The sequence below is a fragment of the Capricornis sumatraensis genome, chromosome 4, assembly GCF_032405125.1.
Source record: "Capricornis sumatraensis isolate serow.1 chromosome 4, serow.2, whole genome shotgun sequence".
NCBI classification, from domain to species: Eukaryota; Metazoa; Chordata; class Mammalia; order Artiodactyla; family Bovidae; genus Capricornis; species Capricornis sumatraensis.
In genome coordinates, this window is record NC_091072.1 from 157746714 (window position 1) to 157773637 (window position 26924).

The window sequence follows — 26924 nt, forward strand, 5'->3', positions numbered from 1 at the left end:
TCACTTTCAATAAGCATCTATGAGGGGCCAGGCTCTGGCTGAGGGAGGAGACACGCTCAGCCCCCGCCTGGATGGGACTGGCCGATCTGGGCTCAGAAACCTGATCTGAGCCCAGAAACCCGATCTGAGCTCAGAAACCCAGGGAGACAAAGTGGATGCCCAAGGCAGTGTTTCTCGGGGAATGGCCCTCGGACTGAAGGGCGAGGAATGCCGAGGGGCTGCATGGTCCCCCAGAGGCTCTGGGCTTGGGGTTGGGGGTGAGGACTGAATGGCGGTGGGTAGAACTTCCAGGCCCTTCACAAGTCTTAGGTACTGGGACTCGGGGTTGGTGTCACTCTAAGGAAATATTCAACCATGTAAGCCCAAGTGCTTATCCTGGAATATACGGGCATCAGACTTTTTTTTTTAAATGGCTGGATAATACAAGAATCAGAAGGAGAGAGAAAGCCATTCTGCTAGCTCCCTGCTGATCAGCCACTAGACCACGTTCTGCTGTGTTCTCCAAGCTAGGGAGGGGATGGGGGTCAGGGGTGGTGGGGGCTCTTCCCACGGTTCACCAGTGAGGCTCCCTGAGCTCTGACCCAGTGCACAGTGAGGGAAGCAGGTAGCAACTTGCTGGGGGAGGACGGGGTGGCAGAACCCAATGATGGCTGTGAAGCACCTGCCCTTCCTCAGAAATACAAGTACCCTCGGATCCCCAAGGCCTTAGTGACTTTTTTTTTTTGGCCACGTGACTTACAGGATCTCAGTTCCCCGGCCAAGGACTGAACCCAGGGCCATGGCAGTGAAAGCGCTGAGTCCCAACCACTGGATTGTCAGGAAATTACGTCTATTGAATTTTTTTAATGTTTTGACTTCTAGATCCCAATTCTTAATGCTTTTCACTTATGTTTTCTCCCTCTCACTCTGGTTTCACTCAATCTGAAAACATTCCTTACGTAGGATTCCCTGGGGGCACTAGAGGTAAAGAACCTGCCGATGCAGGAGACATTGGTTGTATCCTTACTCAATTTAGGATTTACAGCTGTAGACAGCTGCCTCTTCCACTGAAGGCTACGCTGGCTTTGTAAGGCTGAACAAATTGTTCTAGTTTCATTATTTTGTACTCAGTATATAATTACATTGTTTATATCCTGGAAATAATGGAACTCAAAAGAAAAAAAAGCCCAAAGATACGGCTGGTCTCATTTTTAATAGAAACAGCACTCTTTCATAATTCAATAGTATTCAAGTTCTAATGGGCTAATGAATAATTTGGAAGCAGTGAGAGCTCCTCATGGAAACGCCCGCTTTCCCAGAGGCCATGTTTACCCGACTTCATCTGCCAAAGTAAGGATTGTTCTACCCGCAGTGATCACGACCAAGGAGGACCAGCATTGACGTTCCCATCAGACAAGCTGCAGGTAAAGACAAACAGCACGCCGAGGTCTCTGGCGGGAATCCAGCCAGTGTGGTCAATATAAAAACACCATCTGCTCCCCGGTTCCAAACCATAAATAATTGTTCCGTAGAAACGGAGGCCTTTCGGGCTGACTCTTAGGACTAAGCTTTCACAGAGAGAGGCCGACGGGATTCCTGAAACTCCTGGCGGACGGAGCCCCCCAGGAAGGAGCCGGGCAGTGGCCTGGGGTGGGCGAAGCTCCCCAACAGCTTCCCGGGGCGCATCCTCAGTCACAGCTGCCTCTCCTTCCAACTCCGCACCACTGGTGGAGCTGGAAACCCTATGCTCTCTGCAGGAGCTGTAATGAGCAGTGAAAGAATCAAACAGGCTTTTGTGGAGAAGCCAGGTGGGTGAGCGTAGACTCTGCACCACCGGGAGTTTCCCCGACACAGACGTACTCTCTCATCTAAAGTGACCTGACACGTAGGCCGCCTTCAAATCAAGCTAGAGGTTTAATTCTATCTTGTAGAAAATGTATTTAAGTATTTTAAAAGGCATGATTTGGGGGGCTTCCCTGGCGGTCCAGTGGCTAAGGCTCCGCACTCCCAATGCAGGGGGCCTGGGTTCGAGCCCTGCTCCGGGAACTAGATCCCGCATGCCACACCTATTAATAAAAGATCCTGCAGGCTGCAACTAAGACCTGGCACTGCCAAATTAATTAACTAATTATTTTAAAAAGGCATGATTTGGGAGTGACCGCCAATTAACCTGAAATACAGGTTGCTCACGGGAAAAGTGAAAGTCACTCAGTCGTGTCCGACTCTTTGTGACCCCACGGACTATGCAGTCCATGGAACTCTCTAGGCCAGGATGCTGGAGTGGGTAGCCTTTCCCTCCTCCAGGGGATCTTCCCAACCCAGGGATTGAACCCAGGTCTCCCACATTGCAGGCGGATTCTTTACCAGCTGAGCCACAAGGGAAGCCCAAGAATATTGGAGTGGGTAGCCTATCCCTTTTCCAGCTGGTCTTCCAGACCCAGGAATTGAACCGGGGTCTCCTGCACTGCAGGCGGTTCTTTACCAACTGAACTATCTGGGAAGCCTGAGAGGCAAACATAAAACCACCCTGTCTCTGAGAGCACTGACGGGGAACACCTCTAAACTACTTTTTTTCTGGTAAAAATCTGGACTTGAAGCAATCTGCAGTGATGCTAGGTGAATGATTTGAAGACAGTTCTCTGTATTACAAGTCCTTACCTGTGAACTTTGATAGGAAAATACAGAATTTCAGAATTAGAGCCTAATTAGTTAACATACATTTCTATCTGTTATGCATATGGAACTGCTTCTGGTGGTGGTGGTTTACTCACTAAGTCATGGCCAACTCTTGTGACCCCATGGACTGTAGCCCGCCAGTCTCCTTTGTCCATGGGGTTCTCCAAGCAAGAATACTGGAGTGGGTTGCCACTTCCTTCCAGGGGATCTTCCTGACCCAGGAATTGAGCCCAGGTCTCCTGCATTGCAGACAGATGCTTTACTGACTGAGCTCTATGAAGGAAGCCCCTGTGTAATTGCCAGTCGACAGTGATGCCCTCTGAGATGTGAGTGAGGGTGCCTCCTCTAAGGACTGCCCACACTGACGGGCACACGGTCGACCTTCCCAAACCCCACACCTGAAGGTGGCCCTCCACATGGTTAACTTAAGGATACAACAATAGTAATTAAGCATTCAGACTGAGTCACGTGACTTTTGAACTGAGTTTCTATATAAAAACAACAGCTAAACATGACATAAATAGTAGTTAGGCCACAATGCCCCACGTGCATTCATTCATTAAACCCTCACGCTGCCTGAGAGGCTGACACTACTGGTGTCCCGACCTTACAGATACGAGGCGGTGGCACAGGGAGGTTGGACAGGGCAGCCAAGATCACAGTCATTAAGTGGCAGGGCCAGGACTCAAGTCCAGGCTGCCCGGCATCCCAGCCGGTGCCCACTTCCTGACACCCCAGGTTTACTTGGTGGCTGCTCAGCAGGCCTCCCCCTCCCTGGTGCTGATCAGGTTCTTGGAAGAACCGCACAGAGTGAGTCAATTCAAGTTAAACTTGTTCTCGGTCTCTGCGGGTGGCTTGAACCTGAACCACGACCTCTCCACGGTCGGCTTCACACTGGAGTTGGGTAACCTGTCCTTGTTGGAGGGTGAGGGCTTGAAGGATGGGGCCTAGGCTTTATCCTGGGAACCCCTCAGACGGCAACAGTGCTTTTCATTCATACATAAAGACACACAAATAGCATTCATTTAAAATTTTATATCCTGCCAATGGGCGACTCCAGAAGCCGGTGGTATGAAAACAAAAGAATCTGCTAAAGGCACAGCTGGGAAATATTCCAACTGTTGGAGTAAGACTAAACGACAAGAGATATCTTTGGGGTTTTCCATATTTTGTATATTTCGCCAATTTCACATTTTAGATAAATACAACTTTCCCACCTCTGATTTTAATTCCTGGCTGCTGATTTTATTTTCAAACATTTCAATATTAGCAAATATCATCCACTAAAGAAGGGGACCCCAATCTTTTCCCAAAGGACATCCTTGATTCCAGCCGAAGCTTTTAAAAACAACGAAGTAAACTTATTTGTATTTGTTCCTAATGTAAAAAAAAAACCCAGAAACTAGTAAGTCTGTATTGAGCTTTTCAAAACAATACTTTCAGGATGATTTTTAACAGGTTACCTGGAGCTGGATGTAAAGTATGAGTCATCACTGTCATCACCATACTTTTTTCTCGGTTTTGCTGTGATTGGCGTTTCCTGTTCAATGGTCTGCATGTCTGAAGTCACGGAATGTGAAATACCACTTGAGAAAATAGAGAATAAGATGGAAAAAGAATAATATTAGTTCATGAAAATACATGTGTTCACCAAAGAATGACTTTAATTTATACTCTCATCAAAAATGTACTTTATTTGGGGGGTTACAAACATGAACAATTGAAAAATATTTTTGTGGTACAAGCAATAGAAAATACCGGACCTTAGTGGGGACTGTAACTAATTATAGAAAATACAGTCACATATGAAAGTTATGTTTATGGCATCCATTTAATGACAATCAGACCTATTTCATTTTATCTAATAATCAAATTTGGAATTTTTTGCACTGTAGTAAACACGGTTGTCTCTTGGTATCTGAGGAGGACTGGTTCCATTACCCCAGCCAACAAAAACAATCCTCAGGGACACATAATTTTTCAAGGCAGAGGTCCGATGTGTCCTCCTTTGCTTGGCAAAGTAAGGAAGCTATCCTTCTCTACTTCACCCCCCAAAAAATCCTTACTATTCCTTTGTATTTTAAATCATTTCTAGTTACTAATGACACCAAATTCAACGTAAGTGCTACATCTGTTGTCTAGTTGCTAAGTCCTGTCTCTTTGCTGATCCCATGGAAATGCTACATAAATAATTGTAAATACAATGTAAAAACGATGTAAATTGTTGTCCTTAAGTATGGTGTGCACAGAAAAAATTTGTTTTGTTTCCTGGAACTTTCTGGAATTCTCCCTATCCTGATATATTCAAATCCCAGATTGGTTGAGTCTGCAAAGGCAGAACCCCTAGATAGAGAGCGCTGAGGGCTGACTGTATTAGAGCACAGCAAATGAAGGAAGCGAACAAGGAGAAGACGTTTCTGAAGTGGAAATTAACAAGGAGAGTCCACGTGTGATCAGCAAACTAGCTTAAATTAGGAAATCCAAGAAAGCAGAGTCTTACCTTCTGCTATTTCCGAATCCCATGCCAAGTCTCTCTGATTCTGCCTTTTTCTTGCCACTCATATTCATCTTCTCATCTTTCTTCATCTGAATTTCAAGATCTTTATAGGCTAATCGTAGTGATGACACACTGCCAGAAAAACCGAATGCTCCTTAACTTAGCGCTGATTCTGTGCTCTTAAGTTAAAATACCGAGAACGCTAAACATGTCACACGCTTTTAGCTTGCTGCGGCTTTCCATGATTCATGATTATAAAGGCAAGCTGGCGTTTTTTGGGAAAAGATCTCTTTTGAGTAGATGCTCAAGAAAAGGTGCATGCTGCTACTGCTGCTACTAAGTCGCTTCAGTCGTGTCTGACTCTGTGCAACCCCATGGACAGCAGCCCACCAGGCTCCTCTGTCCACGCAATTCTTTAGCCAAGAATACTGGAGTGGGTTGCCATTGCCTTCTCCGAGCTGCATGAGTTTACAGCTAATTTATGGTTGCTGCTGAATCTAATTACTGTTCTAGCTTTACATTACTTACTGTATCATAATATGTCACAACATAATATATACTTAAATTACTTCTATAAAGGAGAGTAAAATGCAGATTTTTTTTTTTTTTTTTTTTACTATACGTCCCTGGTGGCTCAGAGGTTAAAGTGTCTGCCTGCAATGCAGGAGATGTGGGTTCAATTCCTGGGTCGGGAAGATCCCCTGGAGAAGGAAATGGCAACCCACTCCAGTATTCTTGCCTGGAAAACTCCATGGACGGAGGAGCCTGGTGGGCTACAGTCCATGGGGTCACAAAGAGTCCGACACGACTGAGCGACTTCACTTTCACTTTCACTTTATACATCCACATTATGTAACAAAAGTATGAGATTAGTCTCACTGGTTTGTTCTGGTTTAAGATTATATATATATATGTGTGTGTGTATGTGTGTGTGTGTGTTGTGTTGGGCTTAGTCGCTCAGTCAAGTCCGACTCTTTCTGAGTCCATGAACTGTAGCCCATCAGACTCCTCTGTCCATGGGATTCTCCAGTCAAGGATACTGGAGTGGGTTGCCATGCCCTCCTCCAGGGGATCTTCCCAACCCAGGGATCAAACCCAGGTCTCCAGCATTGCAGGCAGATTCTTTACCATCTGAACCACCAGGGAAGCTCAAGAATACTGGAGTGGGTAGCCCATCTGTTCTCCAGGGGATCTTTCCGACCCAGGGATCAAACCCGAGTCTCCCAAATTGCAGGCAGATTCTCTACTAGCTGAGCTACCAGAGAAGTCCAAATATATAGGGAATGACTCCAATATTCTTGCCTGGAGAATTCCATGGACAGAGGAGCCTGGCGGGCTACAGTCCATCTGGTCACAAAGAGTTGGACATGACTGAGTGACTAACACTTTCACTTTTCATATATATAAATATATTTGACTTAACAGATACATTAAGAAGGGATTACTGCATTGCAAAAGGATTCTTCAGTTTACGAGAAAATTTCCCCTAGGGTTTCTCTCTCTCTCTTAAAAAAATATTTATTTGGCTGCAATGGGTCTTAGCTGTGGCACACAGGCTCTCCAATCGTGGCATGTGGGATCTAGTTCCCTGACCAGGGATCGAACCGAGGCTGCCTAGCATTAAGAACACGGAGTCTCAGCCACTGCACCATTAAGGAAGTTCCCCATAAGGTCTCTTTACGGAACCAGCCTCTGAGAGAATTCACAATGGAGCTGCCATTCCTCAGCCAACAGTTTCCTCTGCACCACCAGTCAGATGCTCATCACCTATCTACAAATACTTGCGACAAATAAAGCACCCAGTGCGGGGGAGGGAGGGGAGATGAATGAGACACTGTCCCTTACTCTTAGGCTTCCAAAAATGCTATAGATACTTAATTTCTTATGAAGAAAACCAGGCCTATATTCACAAGAGTATATTATCATATTAGTAAATAGCAACAAAATTTCAGGGACTTGAAAAAATGATATACCTATATTATCAAGATTTCTAAGATACCGTCCATTTCAGAAAATTTTATAAAATGTCACAAATTCCTCATGAGAAAGGTACTATATAAACTCCCTAATAATATAAATACACTTCTCTGTAGTGAAAGGAAGTGATAACAGAATTTCTTACTGGGAGAAAATAATCTTGCTTTTGCTGTTTCCCTTCTTAATGAGTCAAGCAGGATTTCGGTTTCTTGTTGTTGCTTATATATATGCTTCTCCCACTAAACATTTCTTTACAGCAAGAACATTGCTTTGTATGCCTGGAGTTTATCACACCCTGGCATTAAAGAAATGGATGCCTTCATTCTCTTTATATTTAATTTGGCGGTGCCAGGTCTTAGTAGCGGCACACAGGTCTTCAGTCGCGACATGTGGATTCTTAGTTGCGGCATGTGAGATCTAGTTCTCTGACCAGGGGTCGATCTCAGGTCCCTTTCATTGGCAACTTGGAGTCTTAACTACTGGACCACCAGGGAAGTCCCTCTATTTTGTTTTACAGGGGCCACTTGTTTTCTTTAGTTATTCCTTCAGATCAGGTAATGGTAATACATCTGCTGTTCCCACCCCACCCCCACCCCCTCCCCCCCCCCCCGCCAAATTGTACCTGAAGGAGGAAAATAAGCAATCTTCTTTCAAGTATAATTTTGGGGAGAAAACAGTAGATCTGTTTAAAATCACAAAAAGCTATAACTGTGGTAACAGAGTCTTCTGGAGATGAATGGATTGGGATGAAGAATTTCAGGAGAGTACGAGATGGGGAAGCTTTCCCTTTTGGGGGACCTGCCGGGGAGCTGGTGCTGTTGCTCATTAAAAGCGTGCACTTTACCAGGCAGGCTCTGGAAGCACTAATACAGCAAGAAGCTGGGACTCCGCGCGTCTCAGACCTACAGAAGCCCTTCCAGGACGGGCAGGGAGGAGGGCCGGCCACGACCTCAGGACTCAGGGCAGCTCCTGGCTCCTCTTACTCTCCTACCAGCTGTGCGCACAGACCTCTTTGAGGACGAAATGCCCGGTAAGGATGCGGCTGCTGCACGGATAGTTTAGTTAGAACAGACAGGAATCGACACTGCTCCTGACAGCTGACTGAACTAACTTTATGTACGGCCATTTTAAGAAATGGAGCTGCAGAAGACTAGCATAAAGCGTGGGCACTCTTGGGGGCTTCCCTGGTGGTCCAGGGGCCAGGACTGTGCCCTCCTAATGCAGGGGACCTGGGTCCGCTCTCTGGTTGAGGAACTAAGATCCCACGTGCCACAGCTAAGACCCAGTGCAGACAAATAAATACATTGTTGTTTAGCCCCTAAGTCGTGTCCAACTGTTTTGTGACCCCATGGACTGTAGCCCACCAGGCTCCTCTGTCCATGGGATTCTCCAGGCAAAATACTGGAGTGGGTTGCCGTTTCCTTCTCCAGGGGATCTTTCAGACCCAGGGATTGAACCTGTATCTCCTGCATTGCAGGCAGATTCTTTACCTCTGAGCCACCAGGGAAGCCCCAAATAAATAAGTAAATATTAAAAAGTAAATAAATAAACAAAGCCTGGGTACTTTCTCACAGCTGGCACAGCACTGGTTTGGTGAAACTGAGCTGTGATGCGTCTGAGCAGCAGGGCGGTGGGCAGGGCCTGGAGTGCAGCTCTTCTGAACAAAGGGATTCGCTGGGTTCCCGAGTCCAGTTCATAAACACCCCACAATCTGCATGTTTGCATTCAGCTGTATCGAGCAGTCCTGATTAAGGCTGGTGCTGTCTCTAATATTAACGCACTAGTCTCTGTCCCCCTGACCTGCAGGGAGGGGATTGCTGCTTTCTGATTCCCCGTCTCCTGTTCTGATCAGGTGAGGATTTTACTGGTTCTCTGGGAAAACCTCATGCACGAGTGATCTGCACGGAGTCCACTCCTAAACACACTCAAATTGAACCTTCCCCCTTTCTCAGTGTCAAGAAAGCTAGCTAAGTCAGAGACATCAAAGTGAAGTCTGTGAGAGCTTACAGTGAGTCTTATACAGAGCATCTCAAATCACTCAGTATGCCAGTGAATTTGGAAAACTCAGCAGTGGCCACAGGACTGGAAAAGGTCCGTTTTCATTCCAATCCCAAAGAAAGGCAATGCCAAAGAATGCTCAAACTACCACACAATTGCACTCATCTCACATGCTAGCGAAGTAATGCTCAAAATTCTCCAAGCCAGACTTCAACAGTACGTGAATTGAGAACTTCCAGATGTTTAAGCTGGATTTAGAAAAGGCAGAGGAACCAGAGATCAAATTGCTAACATCCACTGGATCATAGAAAAAGCAAGAGAATTCCAGAAAAACATCTACTTCTGCTTCATTGACTATGCTAAAGCTTTGGGCTGTGTGGATCACAACCAACTGTCATGTCCGACTCTTTGCAACCCCATGGACTGTGTAGCCCGTGAGTCTCCTCTGACCATGGAATACTGCCATTTCCTCCTCCAGGGGATCTTTCTGACCCAGGGATCAAACCCAAGTTTCCTGTGCCTCCTACTGTGGCAGGCAGGTTCTTTACCTCTGAGCCACCTTTGTGTGCTGTGAGCTTAGTCGCTCCGTCGTGTCCGACTCTTTGCGATCCCGTGGACTGTAGCCCGCTAGGGGGATTCTCCAGGCAAGAATGGGTTGTCACGCCCTTCTCCAGCGAATCTTCCCAACCCAGAGACTGAACCCAGGTCTCACGCATTGCAGGCGGACTCCTTACCATCTGAGCCACCAGGGAAGCCCCTGACATTGCAAATATTTAACCTAAATAACAGTTTAGTGCTGCCCCCTAGGTGCTGTGAATTAAATGATAATGAGTAACCACCCATTTCAGATGCTCCAGGCTTATCATAGGAAGCCCACTGAGCAAACTGTGAGCGTGAATAGCAAGAAACTACCCTGACGGAAATGGCAATCCACTTCAGTATTCTTGCCTGGAGAATCCCATGGACAAAGAAGTCTAGTAGGTTACAGTCCACGGGGTCGCAAAGAGTCGGACTCGACTGAGCGACTTCACCTTCACACTGACTGAGCACCTATTACGCGCCAGGCACTGTCTGATGCACTCTAATGAGCATAAACTAAATGAATCCCCTAACAATCTTGTAAAGTAAGTACCAGTGTTTTCTTCATTATACAGCCTGTAGTAATGAAGCCATGCTAAAAGAGATAAGGGCTTCCCTGGTGGCTCAGATCGTAACGAATCTGCCTGCAATGTGGGAGACCCAGGTTCAATCCCTGGGTTGGGAAGATTCCCTGGAGGAGGGCATGGCAACCCACTCCAGTGTTCTTGCCTGGAGAGTCCCCACGGACAGAGGAACCCACCTCGTGGGCTAAGACTCAGACATGACCGAGTGACTAACACACACACACAAGAGATACACATGACAACAAGAGAAAACACCATATAAATAAAACACATGCGTGGCACAAAACAGGAATCCAAGATGCCTTCCGTCTCTTCTCTCCTTATGGTCCTGGACCCTTATGCCCAGTCACCAGTCCTTTCCAGACAGTCGCGTGTCCCTTCTGTTTTCAACACAATGACATCCTCTCAAGAACCTTAAGGAGCTACTTAAAACAAGTCTCTGGTCTGGCCTCCTGGCTTCCAGTTCTCCCCCCATTCTTTCTGCCCTGGATATCACAACCAAACACACTTTCCAAAACCCACCCCTGCTTCATGGCACTCTCCGCAGATGAGATGCAAAACCGCCGGCTGGTCTGACTTCAGGGTGACCCACGCCATCACTCCCATGTCTCCAGCCCAGGCAGGACCCCGGAGCCACTCGCTGGATTCCCTCTTCCTCATCCTCCTAGGCTCTTCCTTTCTCCCTCTCTCTGCCACCACCCGCAAGTCTGACTCTGAGACCTCTTCAAGATTCAGGCTTAGTACCTCCATACTAAGTACCACCATACCCAAAACCTTCCACCGTACAATTAGAATTTAGTCTCCAGGTCCAATGGGGCTTCATATTATAAACACCATTTTCATTACTGAGATAAAATTCACATATAAAATTCACCTTTTTAAAATGCACAATTCAGTTTAACATATTCACAAGGCTGTCACCATCACCTCTAATTCCAGAACATTTTCATCATCTCAGAAGAAATCCCACCCACCCACAGTCCACCCTGCTCTCCCCTCTGCCCTTGGCCCTGGAAACCACCAGTCTGCTTCTGTCTCTTGATCTGCCTGATTTGGACAGTCCACATCTAAGCAGTCATAAAATATGTGGTCTTTTGTGGCCAGTGTCTTTCTCAGCACAAATTTTTCAAGATTTGTGCATGCTACACCATGTATCAGTACTTTATCCCTTTTCGGGGCTAAATAATATTCTGCTGTGTGGACACACACATTTTGTCCATCTGTTCACTAGTTCGTGGAGATCGAGGTTGTTTCTGCTTTTCAGCTACAGGGATTAATACTGCTATGAACATGTGTACAAGTTTTTGTGTGGCTTTGTGGGCATATACATTACTTTCTCTGAGAATATACTGTGGAGTGGGACTGCTGGGTCATATGGTAACTTTGCCACCAGCAAAGCACGAGGGCTCCAGTTTCTTAATTCTCACCAACACTTGTTTGCCGTCTTCTTGATCACAGCTCCCTGAGGGTGAGGTGTCTCCCTGTGGCTTTGACTTGCATTTCCCTAACGCTGAGCATCTTTCCTGTGGCAGTGCCTCCTGACACATCTCTGTCTTTCCCTTCTTATTGACCCCACCCAAATCCTGTCCACACAATTTCAACTGGAAACGGTGGCTGCCCTCCATAAATACTGTCTCTCTCCTTCTCATCTACACGTCCATGTGGTATTAACTCTCATAAAACCAAATTTTGCATTTCCCTCCTCACACACAAATGTAAAAATATATGGCATTTGGAAAGCAAATCTCAGAGTCATTTAGTTAATAGCTTTGCCTGTTACATGCATGCTAAGTCGCCTCAGTCCTGTCTGACTCTTTGCGACCCCATGGACTGTGGCCCACCAGGCTCCTCTGTCCATGGGATATTCTCCAGGCAAGAATACTGGAGTGGGTTGCCATGCCCTCCTCCAGGGGATCTTCCCGACCCAGGGATCGAACCCCGGTCTCTTGCGTCTCCTGCGTTGGCAGGTGGGTTCTTTACCCCTAGTGCCACCTTGGGAAGCCCAGTTAATAACTGTAGTCACTAGAATCGTATTATGATTTGACCACACTTACATGGATTCTTCCTTAGGTGCTGCCCGGGACAGAAGGTCTTCCTGTGCATTCATTTTATCGACAGCTTGGGCTTGCTTTTCAATTTCATTAAAACATGTATTTGATAGTTTCTGGGCTCCCAAACCTCCTTTTTTGGCCCCAAGCTGGAGGAAACAGTAGAAGATTACATTTTACCCAAACTGTTTGAAAACATTTGCAATGACAGCTGACAGTTATTGAGGGTTATTACTTAGTCCTCACGCCTCTGTGAGGCCGGCACGGTCATCATCTCCAGGTGACGGAGGAGGACCTGAGCTCTTGTTAGGAAAGAGACTTGACCAAGATCACACAGCTGGCAAGTGACGAGGTCAGGATTCAGATCTCAGCCCTGCGTCCAGGGCGGGGGCTCTGAATGGAACCTCAGAAGCTGAACGTCCAGCTGCTGACAACCCTCCCAGCCTCGCTGCGTGACAGAGATCCCAGGGAGCCTCGGCTGATTTGTTTTCAGAGCTGTATCGCCGACAGAGAAATGTGAAACACTGCAGAAAACAGTCACCGCGTATAACATCACTCCATTGAACAAAACGAACTATTTACCAGAGCCACATTTATCAGACTATGGCTCAAAAACAATAGAAATAAAAATGTCAAAAGTGGCTTCCTCAAGCCCATAAGCCCTTTTAGAGCTAAATCAGCAGACAGTTTACACATAATACTTACACCTCTTTTAGCTTGATTTGGTTTCTTTTTTATGATAGAAGAAACCTCTGTCAAAAGACAAAAAGTAGAAAGTCAGACCACTGGAAATACATATTTTTCCTATTTTTAGTGTATTTTAAAAAAAATTCTAAGATACTGCATTTTATTATTTAAGAGACTATAACATTTTCCACATTAGTTTGTCATCCAGAGACTCAAGTACCTCAATGTATTTCAGATGAACAGAGATTCATCAAAATAGAGTTCTCAGTATTTTCAGATTGCATCCAAACTCAGAGAGTATATATATTTTTTGAGGGGGGGGGGGAAGGAACACCATATTGCAGAGAAATAAATAGCCTGAGCTTGCCTCATTCACCACTTTCTTCAGGAGTATTTTGTATATTAGAACAAACTCTCCTAGTAATCTCTACTCTTCAAACACTTTCAAAATTGTTTTAAAATATAAAGTTAGCCAGTCATTATGTATACAACTAAAGCAGCCAGGGAAGTGCTTTTCCACCCTGATTTATGTACAGATTTTGTCATACTAACCAATCAGAAATAGAAAACATTCTATTATTTTGGTAGCATTGCTTACTAAATTGCACAAAAATATATGATGCTTTTAGATAAAGTTTCTTAAAAATTGTTTTCTGGGTAAATTTTAATCATAGATTACATACTCTGTTTTTAGAATTATGTGTAAGAGACCCAGTAAGAATAAGATCTTATTTTCTTTTTTCTTACAAAGATGAGACTGTGACTTAACAGGAAAAGATAGCACAAACCCACCAAGATTAAAAGTTTTCAGTCCTTAATGGGAGAATAGCATCATTACATTTGGGGTATAAAGAAAGACATTCACGGAAATCCTTCTTTTCTTCACTTTCTTTTAGATATGCCCTGGAGTAGTCATATAACCTGCTTCCAGCTTCCCACACGTCTATTAATGCATGATGGAAATACCTGGAACATTTCTAATAGTTTGGTTATTCTTCACCAAAGCTGTTGCTTTCCAATTGATGCAGTGTGATATGCACTAATTTCAGATTACATTTCCCTGATAATGAAAAATTAGAGATTAAGTTCACCTACAATAAAATCAGAAGGAAGAAAATGCTAAGAGTTCTTGGGTGACTAGGAATGACATGGCTGTTCTGCCCTCTGCCTATGCTGGGACATAAACCAGCAAATCAAAAAGCATCTAGAGCAACCTTCACCAGGTACAGAGGCTAATGCGTTTCACAGTCACCAAGCTGACCAAAACAAAACAGCATTTTTTGTTTAAATCAATCTCATTACATTGTAAGTTCTAGGCAGAATGTACAGACAGGATTCATTTTTTTCTTAATTAACCTCTAAATCAGACTACAGGGTAACACATACCTCCTATAGCAGCCTTTGTTGGTACATTAAGACCTTCCACACTTGGTCCTTGCTCTGGTACCCCTGAAAGTTAAAAATATTGATATCAGTGCAGAAAACAGATTCATCAAATGTCCTTTTGAATATTTACACATCCAACTTGTTCAGTACTACAAATCTTATCCAGGTAGATCAATAACTGTCTTTTCTTTTTAGCTCCACATTTTATCACTTTAAGAATTTTAATTTAAAAGTCCATTAAAATAGAAGTGTATTTTGTGTCCAGTTGCTTTGTTAGTGGTCTCCCTCTTCATTATAATCTGGAATCCTACTTTATGGTCTGGTGTTTTAAAGTAAACTGTTCTGAGATACCTAGTACATATGTGTACTATACCCCAACAGATGTCAACATTTGGCAAGTCTAATGTGAATCACATCAGTGATAGAAAACCTAAATATTCAGTTGCCAAGAAATCTGCTGAGTTTTCTAGCTGATCTAAAAAACTGATCCTGGTTAGGAATTCCATTAAGGCTTCTCAGGACCATCACCTGATCTCGAGGTTGCTGACTCTTTAGTCCTTCCTGTTACTCTAAGTTCCTTCAAGCAGTTCCAGGCTTGACTCTCACAGGCCAGCATGACTGAGGGGCCCACCCGCCAGCAGTTCACTGATTAGGTGAAAAATGATACCTTGTTGTTGTTAATTTACACTGATTTTCTGGCTAACAAAAAATGCTCAATTTTAAAACAGAAAATGTCGGTGTTTTCATCCAGGGGTGGTTTTTTTAAACCTAAGCAAGTGATGTAAGTAGATTTACAATAAATATATCCTAAAATAAAATCACCAAATGTGAATTATTAGACATCAACTATTGCCAGAACGTGTACACATGTGCTCAGTTGCGTCAGTCATGCCCAGCTCTTTGCGACTCCATAGACTAATCCACCAGGCTCCTCTGTCCACCAGATTCTCCAGTCAAGAATACTGAAATGGGCTGCCATTTTCTCCTCCAGGGATCTTCTTGATCCTGGGATCGAACCCACGTCTCCCACGTCTCCTGCACTGCAGGTGGATTCTTTACTGCTGAGCCACCGGGGAAGCCCATAGTTTTCTAAACTGGAATCTTGTTTCTTGATTATAAGATAGCTCAGTTAGTAAAGAATCTGCCTGCAATGCAGGAGACTCCAGTTCGATTCCTGGGTTGGGAAGATCTGCTGGAGAAGGGTTAGGCTACCCACTCCAGCATTCTTGGGCTTCCTGTGTGGCTCAGCTGGTAAAGAATCTGCCTGCAACGCAGGAGACCTGGGTTCGATCCCTGGGTTGGGAAGATTCCCTGGAGAAGGGAATGGCTACCCACTCCAGTACTCTGGTCTGGAGGATTTCATGGACTGTATAGTCCATGGGGTTGTAAAGAGTGGGACGTGACTGAGCGACTTTCACTTTCACTTTTCTGATTATAAAAGTCACTTTTCTGATTATAAAAGTAACATTTACTCATGATAAAAGTTCAGTCACTTCAAAACTGTATCAAGTTGAAAGTTAAAATCCTCAGCAATTTCATTTTCCAGTGTTAACTGCATGTGTGATCTGGCTACTTTTCACAAAAGTGAGGTCATACATACTCCATGTTCAGTAATCCTCTCTCCCCGTTTTATAATGGACCATGGGCATCTTTCCTGGTAGATGCAGGGGCCTCATTTTCTAGGAGTTCCGCGAGTCTCAGTCTTACCTTCACTGCTCGCTGGAGGTGTGTCCACGTTCCTTGGAGTTAAAGAAGGTTCTGGCTGTGCTGACGCCCAGCCTGTGGTGCTCACCTGAAGCCAGGGGAGAAAAGTAGTTACCAGCAAAGCAAGGAAAGTCATAAAAAACAAACTTCAAAAAAAGTGAGTCACTAAGTCCGGTCCACATGCCAGGGGGGTGGGTTAAGCCCCACGTCCTGATCGGTGGAAAGTATACGCACGATTTGGAATTTTCTGTAAGGAAGAAGACTGTCCCTTCCCGCCATTCCTTTATGCAATCATCCATTTACACCAGTAACAGACTCATGGATACTGGCCAATTCTTTGTGTTATAGCCCAGTACTATCATTATTTCTTTTGTTGTTCAAACGGATCCAGCTCTGACCACCTTCAGCCATGTCCTTGTCCAATCCCCCGCCCTGGCCTCCTAGCGCTCCCTTACTTCCAGCACCTCTGGTTGCCCGTGCAAGTCCAATCCTAGGATCAGCTGCCTCTCCAAAGGTAGCCCTGGTTCCTTTTATTGGAGAACAGCATTTGGAAATGAGGGTGTGGGTGCTGGGTGTGCCTGTCGCCCTGTGGCGTCTCTGTCTCTAGGCCTCACAGTGGACAGAGCTAGGCCATATACCCTGTGTGTGTACACCAACCCACACGTACACACAGACCTACAGTTAGTTCTCCATCACATGTTCATTCTCGCAATAGCCTTGAGAGATGTTCTATGTACACAGCTAACAGGGGCAATGAGATTCAAATCCCTTTTCAAATCTGGGTTTAAACAAATGTCTTCATTCTTTCTTTCGGTTACACTGTGCAGCTTGTGGGATCTTAGTTCCTTGACCAGGGATCAAACTTCCACTGCCCCCATGGGAAGCGCAGAGTTATAACCACTGGACAGCCAGGGAAGTTCTTCAAACTGTCTTTGTTCTTTGTCAATTGCAAAGCTCTGAAATGCACTGGGCAGGCCCCTGGTAAGACTTCTGCCTCCCAGGAAGCTGGGTACAGGGCATGGGACTGAATTCTAGACAGCAGGATGTGAGCAGAAGCAATGCTACCTCTAAGACTGTAAAAGGCCGGGGCACTGCTTCCCTGGATGTGGACGTCTGTCCTCCTCCCACCGGCCAGGAAAGGTCATGAACTGGAGTGGCCACTCTGGACCCTGAGATGGGAGCAACACAGGGGTGAGATGAGCAGCCCTGGATGACCCTGAACTACTGCTGGGAAATTTATTTCTCCTGTAAGTGACTGTCTCAGAGCTGTTGGTTACAGCAGTTTAGACTCTGTCCTAACTGAAACACTTGAAATACATGCCCTTTAAAATTCATGTCAGAGGAGCACACTTTAAAACTATGCAAAGCATAACACATACCTCAGGAGAAGCATGAGAGGCAAAAAAATCTTCCTCCTTCGGCGGCGGGGACGAAGGAGGGACCACACAGCTATCAAGCCAGAGCTGGAACAGAACACACGCACTGCTCAGCGCTTCACCTGCTTAGGGTTATTTAATACAGTTCCCTCCCTTTCCAGAGGCCTGTCGCTAAAGATCTGTACTTTCCACTATTATAAAGTCAGGGCTCCCGAGCACATTTTAGCAACGCATTGATCTAGTAACTTGTGCTGCCAAGCCCTGTGGAAGACAAAAGGCAGTTCCCCGAGCCACTTCTGAAAGGGGAAGATCAAGGACTTCACGTCCAGGTGCACGTTCCACGCTTTGTGGATTCCACGTTTGTGAATTCGCCTACTCTGCAACTAACTTGTGACCCTAGATCTGCTGCCCTGCCTGAACACGTGCAGAAATGCAGAGAACGTGTCGTCCACGGTGCGATGTTTCAGCTCCTGTTGCAAGCACGGGTGCTTGTTACGGTCTGCTGACGGACACGTTTTTGCGCCTTACATTAGCGTATGTCATTTACGACGGCCCCGATCTCAGTGCTAAGTGCCACCTCGTGTAACTAAGCACAGAGACACAGTTAGATGAGCTTCACTCAGCTCAAGCCACAGTGCCCTTGGCCACGGGCTCAGAGTCAATATGTCAACAATATCCACTGAAGAAGGTATCTTCATTTTTTTAAGAAATTTTTTTTTAATGTGGACCATTTTTAAAGTATCTAATCTGATACGATATTGCTTCTGTTTCACGTTTGGTCAAGGCATGTGGGATCTTAACTCCCCAACCAGGGATTGAACCCACGCCCTCCCCTGCAATGGAAGGTGACGTCTCAACTAATGGAAGTGAAGTGGAAGTCGCTCAGTCGTATCCAACTCTTTGCGACCCCATGGCCTATACAGTCCATGGAATTCTCCAGGCCAGAATACTGGAGGGGGTGGCCTTTCCTTTCTCTAGGGGATCTTCCCAACCCAAGGATCAAACCCAGATCTCCCGCATGGTGGGCAGATTCTTTACCAGCTGAGCCACAAGGGAAGCTCGACAAGGTGGTAATAATTAAGAATGACGCCCACGTTTCTGACTTAGGCAACCTGGCAGATGATGGTGATGCCAATTATTAGAGTTAGGAAATACTGGAAAGGGGGCATGATGGAAGGGAAGATAATGAACATATGTATTTAGTCATAATATAAAAACGTTAGGTCACATGATACAGCTAGCTCTTTTTTATAAATATGTTATATCTTGAACATTTAATTCTTATAATGTTAAAAAACTTTCAACTTTTCACTTTATGGATTATTTTCTTCCTAAGTCTATTGGCACATTTTTATTATTAGAAATAGATATAAAGAACAATGGAAAGCCAGGGAATTCCCTGAAAGAGGTGTCTTTCAACAAAGAGCATGTAAAACGAGGTCAGTGTTGATCAGCTGACAAATAAAAGTGACGCTTCAGGACTGTTGAGTAGTATTCACGGCAACGTTTCAGAGCAGGACGGTGAATGATGACAACCCGCTCCATGCTGTTTCCTTGTAAGAGAATCTGGCCAGGAAGTTTTACGGTTTGGGATATAAAGGACCTTTTCTGTTGAAACGAACGTTCGGAGGATGGAGCCCCGCCCCCGTGCTTACGTCAGTGCCGTGCTTCCGGGTGGCCTGGGAGGCCAGCCCCTTGATCCTCTCCCTGTAGAGCTGGGCGGCACGGCTGTTGTACTTGGCGTTGGTGTCATTGGTGTCACACCCGTGCTGATGGAAAAAGGAAGACTGCGGAGGAAAGGACTCGGGTTAACGGCAGGGCTGCGCTAAATCCAACAGGGTGACCAAAACCATTACTGCACGCCATGAAGGGCCATTTTGAAAATACTAGTGAAAACCAAAATAATTTAAACCGTCAAAGAGTTTTATAACATTTTTCCTTGTAGAAGGAGTAATACCTTCCACAGACGTAACATTAATATTCTGGTAAAAGCAGACACGAGACGTGCCTCGCAGAATGAAATAACTGGGCCCTCGATGCTGCACTCGGGCACCTCCATCGCTCTGAAAGTTATCTGAGCGCACACTTTCAACTCAGGACTGCGTCTAACTTGTGCGATCGACCTTTAGCGTAGAGTCCTACTAAATTGGAACTTTCTTTTCTTTTCTTTGCATCTATATGAGATGATTTATTTATGAGTTTAGGCTCTGCCGTGTGGCTTGCAGGATCTCAGTTCCCGAACCAGGGACCAAACCTGGGCCATAGCAGGAAGCACTCGGAATCCTAACCACGGGGGCTGCCTGAGTGGGAATGTCTGATAAACCAGTTAAGTAAAAGCCAAGCTAACCCTCTCCTTGTTGAGCACTATTTCCTCATCGGTGGAGACCACAGCACAGACAAGGTGCTGAAGCAGGTACTTAGACAGTTAGAGCACTCTGCTTGCAGCACCTCTGAAGGATCTCTGTGCAGACATGAATTACAGCATGCACAGCTTAATTAAAGCAGGTGTTTTAAAAGCCTGTGCGAGTGATCCTTTTGTGAGTTCAGCGGGACAAGTAACGGCACTGGGCGCCCACAGGTACCGGGTCCTGTCCAAGTTCTTGGTGGATGCCATCACATCAAACCCTCATGGGCACACTCTCAGACACATGCTGTTTACAGATGAGCCAGAAGCAGAGAGGTCCAACAAGCTGCCCAGCGTCACACAGGCTAGCAAGGCGCAGAGCTGGCATTCAAACCCAAGCTTCTGCTCGAGCTTAGCGACCACCGACTGACCTGCCCCCTCCACTCCCCCACGTCAGCTGGCTGAGACAGGAAACTGCTCTCTGGAGCTGGGCAGGGACCCTACAACCTTACGAAGGTTTGGAAACAGGACAGAGACTATCGAACCCACAGTATTAACGTGAAGAACAAGTTTGTAGACATAATGAACATGGGCATGGTTTTCTAATCACATGCTTGAAATACTGAAGGCTTACACTCTCAACAGGGGAATGTTTCTTGGAAAGTGAAAAAAAAAGACTTAGTTATTACCATACTTTGTAGCCTTCCAAAGATCACCCCTACCTGTCAAAAATCATAGTCCTTGGTATTTAATTTCTCTCACTAGGGAAAACTAAATCCAATTTAAATTTAAAACAAGCTAACTGATGAATTTAAATCTCATTTTTCTGCTTAGGGAACAGTAATGAAGAAAAAGGCCGAGACACTGATCCAAAGGAAACCGGTATTTTGAAAATTATTCTTTTAGATTGACTATTTTAATTTTGAATATTTAATTGAAGCTCGATATAAATTGTACTCGAAATGGACACCAATTTGATTTCTAATACTTTGAGTATTTATTTTTATTTATTTACTTGGCTACACCAGGTCTTAGTTGCCGCACATGGGAGCTTCACTAGGGCATGTGGGATCTAGTTCCCAGACCCGTGATCAAACCTGGGACCCCAGCATTAGGAGCAAGGAGTCTTAGCTGCTGGACCACCAGGGAAGTCCCTTTCTAAAAAAAAAAATGCATATACATTTATTTTTATTCACTGATTTCTAATACTTTGAACATTTAATGGTATGTCTCAAGGAATTCTATTTACTCAACCTATATCATTTTGGCATACTGCTATAAACATATAATGGTATTTTATATAAAGGGAGATTTTGCTGGCTAGATTTGTAAGGCTGCCAGTTTAGTGTTTTAGAAATCAGATATATTGAATTTGAAAATGAAATTTAAAATGGTTGAGGATCCTTAGCTAGGTTTGTAAATGGGGTTAAGGAAATTTGCTCTTTTATTATAAGTTAATCGAACACTTCAAAAGCTATTTTTACAGAGAAATTACTAAGTTTATAAATTGACACATGATATTTACATGCTATATTTGAAGATTTGGAAAATGGCTTTTTTAATTTGTAGATTTAATAAATAAAATTGAGATAGATAAAAGAACCTCGAACCATTCCATCCAAGTACAAAAGACACCCGCAGATATTAAAAAACTGTATTATCACAAAGAAGCCTCCCAGTTCCTCTGCACCATCACTCCTGTTTCCTTTTTCTTCCAAGCACTGCCACCTGTTGCCTTCTTGGTTATTTACTTCTTTACTTGCTCTCTGTCTCTGCCAGTAAGGGAGGCGTCTCAGTCATCTGTCCATCACTGTATCCTAGCCCGGGGCTTCTTGTTTATCAGGCTTCTAAGAGATCTCTGGATAAACAAGCCATCTGGGTCACCCAGCTCATAAGCCCACCACGTCTTCCCATCGTCCAGCAGTGCCTCCTGCACTCTTACATGCAAACGCTGAACTTCTTTACGAGTGCAACACACATGTGTACAAGAAGAAAACGAGAAATCTAAGATGAACTTACTGCATTCGCATTTCCTCCAACTTGCATGCATCGCAATTGAAACCAAGACCAGTTAGAATCCAACTCTGTAGATCTAAATGGAAAAAAGTATTTTGAAATGTTAATACTGTTCGTCCCCAGAATCAAGCCACTCGACTCTTGAGAATAAGATTTCCTCAACCTGCAGGATCCTGAAGAAGTCTAAGTTTCCGTTAACAGTGACACATGCTTCTGGGATGCTGGGGCTCCCAGGAATGACAGTCGGTACAAGCTGCTCCTGGACCGTCTCACCCTTCCTAGAAGCCAAGGCTCCGAAAAGCGATGTACCATTTGGAGTTTTTCCAGGTCAGCTATTGATTTGTCCAGTTTGACCCTTAACAGCAGCCTGGAGTCTTATCAAGTAGAAGGGACCCACTGAACATCACCACCATCAGGGAGGGGAGAAAACCCAGGATTTAATGTTGCTGAAGTGAAAACTGTGTGCTTTCTATCGCCACCATGCCTTGTACCCGACTTGTTTATAATCTAAGAGCAAGGCAAAAGCAGTAACCATAGTCCCTAACTATAAAAATTTACCAAGCGATCTCTGTAGACAATATTAGAAATCTTTCCATTGAATCCATAGACAAAACAAGGCTGTTTAGAGCATAAACACAGAGCAAAAAACAAGGCTGTCCCTACATTCAACACTAGCTTTTCCCACACTAACTGGTAAGGAACGTGGGCATTTTGAAATGGGTATAGGTTGAACCTCCATCCTTTACTAATGGGCAAGGTAGAAAGAAAAGAAGCTCCATATTCATCAAAAAATATCCTCTTATGCTGCCTTTCCTGTTTCTCTGCCTGTTGGTATTGTTTAACTTTTGTAAATATTAGGACGTTATTTTGAGGCCAATAGCTACCTTAAGATTAATACTAATACATATTATTATTAAATATACATAGGACAAACTGACTTCATGGTAATATATGAAAAGTAAAAAATTAAACCCTACTTTATAAGCAACAGATTTCTTATAAAAGACAAAAAAAAATCTTTCTTTGGAATCTGAATACCAAGCAAGGTGATTAAATTATGTATATTGTTCTGAAATTCTTTCTCTGAAAGACCTTGCTTAGTCACCACATTTTCATGAATTTCCCCAGGCTGAGTTAGGTGCCATCCCCACCTCTTGGGACACAAGGTGGCAGTCAACAGCACAATCTCTGGAGGGAGCTTCAAAGTGCAAATCTCTACTCTGTAACTACGAGCTGCATGGCCTTGGGGAAATCACTTAACCTCTCTGCATCTTACTTTCCTCGTCTGTAAAATAGGGATAATTATAGTAGTATCTATTTCACTCTTAAATGAAATTAAATGAGCTAATATTGGAAAGGTGCTGGCTCACAGTCAATACCATATGGCTAAAATTCTCATCGCCACCATCATTATAGTCATAGCATCACTGTCACCACCATCATCATCATCACCATCACCACCAGCATCACCAGCACCACCATCACCACCAGCATCACCATCACTACCACCATCACCACTAGCACCACCATCATCATCACCACCAGCACCAGCATCACCATCACCATCACTACCACCATCACCACCAGCACCATCACCACCACCATCACCATCACCATCACCACCAGCACCACCACCACCACCATCACCATCACCACCATCATCACCACCAGCACCATCACCAGCACCATCACCACCATCACCACCAGCACCACCACCACCACCAGCACCATCACCACCACCACCACCATCACCATCACCACCATCATCACCACCAGCACCATCACCACCACTATCACCACCATCACCACCATCACCACCATCACCACCAGCACCACCACCACCACCAGCACCATCACCAGCACCACCAGCACCATCACCACCAGTACCACCATCACCACCAGCACCACCATCATCATCACCACCAGCACCATCATCACCAGCACCACCATCACCATTGCCACCACCATCACCACCATCATCACAACCACCATCACCATCACCACCATCACCATTACTACCACATCACCACCACCATCACCAGCATCACGATTACCACCACCATCACCATCACCAGCATCACCAGCATCACCAGTACCACCATCACCACCATCACCACTAGCACCACCATCATCACCACCACCAGCACCACCAGCACCATCACCAGCACCATCACCACCATCACCAGCACCACCAGCACCATCACCAGCACCATCACCATCACCACCATCACCAGCACCACCAGCATCACTGTGGTGACTCTGTCGCACTGTTACAAGCAGCAAGCTCCAGGGGACAGGAACACCCCATATTTTTCTCTCAACTCCTAGCACAGGCACATACTAGGTACCTTGCTTTAAATATTTTTAAAAGTCCTAAAATTGAGGCTGTAAGTACTCAGATTTGCTAACCTACCTCACAACTTTTAATCATAAACTATCTTAAAAAAAAACATACCAAGTATTTCATTTTTTTTATACAAAGGTATTTGTATTTTATTTATCTATTTTTGGCCATACCTCATAGCATGTAGGATCTTAGTTTTTGGACCAGGAATCAAACCTGCACCCCTTGCACTCGAAACTCGGAGTTTTAACCACTGAACCACCAGGGAAGTCCTCAAGCCAAATATTTCTGTATCTATATTTCTTAGAAATAAAAGGAAGAACTGATTGTGTTGAAACTGACCTGACAGAGATTTTCTCTGCCAACATTGGAATTTCAAAATAAAATGTTGATGGTACTGGACTCTGAATATAGTCAACCTTAAGAGGCCACTCGAACTGTTTGTCAGTTCCCATTCCTATAGGAGGAGGTGACTCCCTGTAGGTTGTATCTCACCTTTAATTTAGATTAAGAGAAGTGGAAAAGGCAAGGGTCCATGACAGTGCTAATAAAAAGGAAAGCAAGAGAAGTTGGAGAATTAGTGTCACTTTAACAAAATAGCTTCTGTTACCAAATTAGGTCAATGGAAAAACAGGTTTCCCACAACTTCTGTAATCCTTATATGTCAACACATAACTGCCTTAAAAACTGCGTGAATTAGCTTCACTGATGGCTGCTGTAACCAGTATTTTTTTTTTGTAAGTAGAGCATTTAAATGGATTTCAGAAACTTATGAAATCAGAACGAATCTCACAAATAAACATGACAAAGTTATCATGTAATCAACAATTTTAAGTGGAGTAAATTACACCATAACTAGTAATCTAGACTCTCACAGACAAGCCCAGCAACGGCTTTCAGGCAGCCATTTGTTTATAACTGGCTTGATGGGCTAATTCAAGGTCACAGGAGATGTTGCATTTCTAAGCTAACATAAAAAGGTTCTCCTCTTGCGTCCACTAAGCCGGCACCCAGATAATTCAGATCTGATCACTGTCAACAAGCTGGCGGCTTGCCACGTGCCAGGATCCATGCGAGTTCGTTCGCTCACTCCTGCCAAAGCCCTAGGAAGAGTATAAGCCTTCTCGTCTCCACTTTCAAGGGAAGAAGACGGAGACACAGAGAGGTAAGGAGCACACCCGGAGCTAGTAAGGGATGGCAGCAGGATTCAGACCCCCGGCAGCCAAGCTCCGGCGTCCTCACTCTCAGGGCCCACCCAGCACTGCCTCGTGAACCTCGGGGCACCCACTGTGCCCAGGCCCACGTCAGTCTTCCCCTCCCAAGTGCACCCCTCCTGGGCCTCAGGAGTATAACGTTTCAGCTCCCAGCCTGGCAGTCAATCAAGACCGTGCCAAGGTCACAGAGACCTTCCCCTCTGAATCTAATGTCTCATCTTCCTATGCATTAAAAAATAGCTACCAGACATTTCACTTTTTTCCGTCTCTACACCTTTTCTTTTGCTTATTTATTTGGCTGCTACGGGTCTTAGTTGCAGTGGCAGTGGTGGTGATTTAGTCGCTAACTCACGTCCGACTCTTGCGACCCCATGAACTGCAGCTGGTCAGGCTCTCCTGTCCATGGGACTTCCCAGGCAAGAATACCGCGGTGGGTTGCCATTTCCCTTCTCCAGAGGGTCTTCCTGGCCCTGGGATCAAGCCCATGTCTCCTGCATTGCAGGCCGATTCTTTACCACCGAGCCACCAGGGAAGCCTCTTAGCTGCGACCTGTGGGATCCAGTTCCCCGACCAGGGGTTGAACCTGGGCCCCCTGCACTCGGAGCACAGAGTCTTAGCCGCTGGACCACCAGAGAATTCCCTCTGGACTTTTTCTTACTGTCCGAGTGCTGCCCTCCTTGTCTCTCCGTTATCAAAGTCGCACCAGGCCTTTGAAGTTCGCTGCGACTGCTACCTTCTGTTTAAACTTTGCCTAATTTTCCAAGCAGAAGGAGACGCTGTTTCTATCAGTGCTCTGTATAGACCACCTTACTATTTACGTTGTATTTGTAGCCCCAGCCCAACTACGATGACGTGAGGCTGAGACCCCCTGCACCTCCCATGGCTTGTGAAACACTTAATGGTGAACTAGAGAAGAAACAGAGCCAGAGAGGAGCTCGGGGAGGCTTGGTGTCACAGGCCCTGGGGGCAGAGCTCTGGGCCTGGGGTGGGGGGTGGGGAGGGGGCGGGGCCACACCAGGTCCATGCTGCTGGCGGCTCCCAGCGCAGTCGGCCAATTCCGCAGATGCCTACCCTCCCTTTCCCTTTTTGCTTGGCAAAAGCCAGAGTTCATGATTTTTTCCTTTGCAAACTTATTGACTTGAAATTCTACTTTAAAAAAACCCAAAACATAGCTCTTATTAAATAAACATTCCACCCACACCAAACTGTTAATATGTTCATGCCCAGGAAATGAGACTGTGTGTGTGTGTGTGTGTGTGTGTGTGTGTGTGCGCGCGCGCGCGCACGCATGTGATGTGTGGCCGGTTCGCAGTGGGAGAGAAAAAAGAGGGACGGGAGTTCTAGAGGAAGGACTTTCACTTCCTACTCTAGGCCTGTTTGGATTATTTTTTCCCAATGAACTAATGTTTGTAATTTTTTTTTTTAAATCAACGAAAAATGTTTAAAGAGCAGCCCTCCACCCCTGAAAAAAAAATCCGTAAATACCCTTATCATCCTTGACTTTCTCCTGCCCAA

General features: G+C 45.1%; 1 protein-coding gene across 1 annotated transcript in view; it reads right to left on the bottom strand.

Annotated features, from left to right (window-relative positions):
• Positions 1-26924, bottom strand: part of ARFGAP3 (ARF GTPase activating protein 3) — a 51040-nt gene that overhangs the window by 14444 nt on the left and 9672 nt on the right. Inside the window, exons 3-11 of the mRNA XM_068970566.1 lie at positions 21855-21927; positions 19147-19278; positions 17495-17578; positions 16119-16203; positions 14412-14474; positions 13044-13090; positions 12345-12487; positions 5156-5284; positions 4119-4241 (exon numbers count right to left, since the gene is read on the bottom strand). Coding sequence (XP_068826667.1) covers positions 4119-4241; positions 5156-5284; positions 12345-12487; positions 13044-13090; positions 14412-14474; positions 16119-16203; positions 17495-17578; positions 19147-19278; positions 21855-21927 — 879 coding nt within the window. The remainder of the gene's footprint in view (positions 1-4118; positions 4242-5155; positions 5285-12344; positions 12488-13043; positions 13091-14411; positions 14475-16118; positions 16204-17494; positions 17579-19146; positions 19279-21854; positions 21928-26924) is intronic.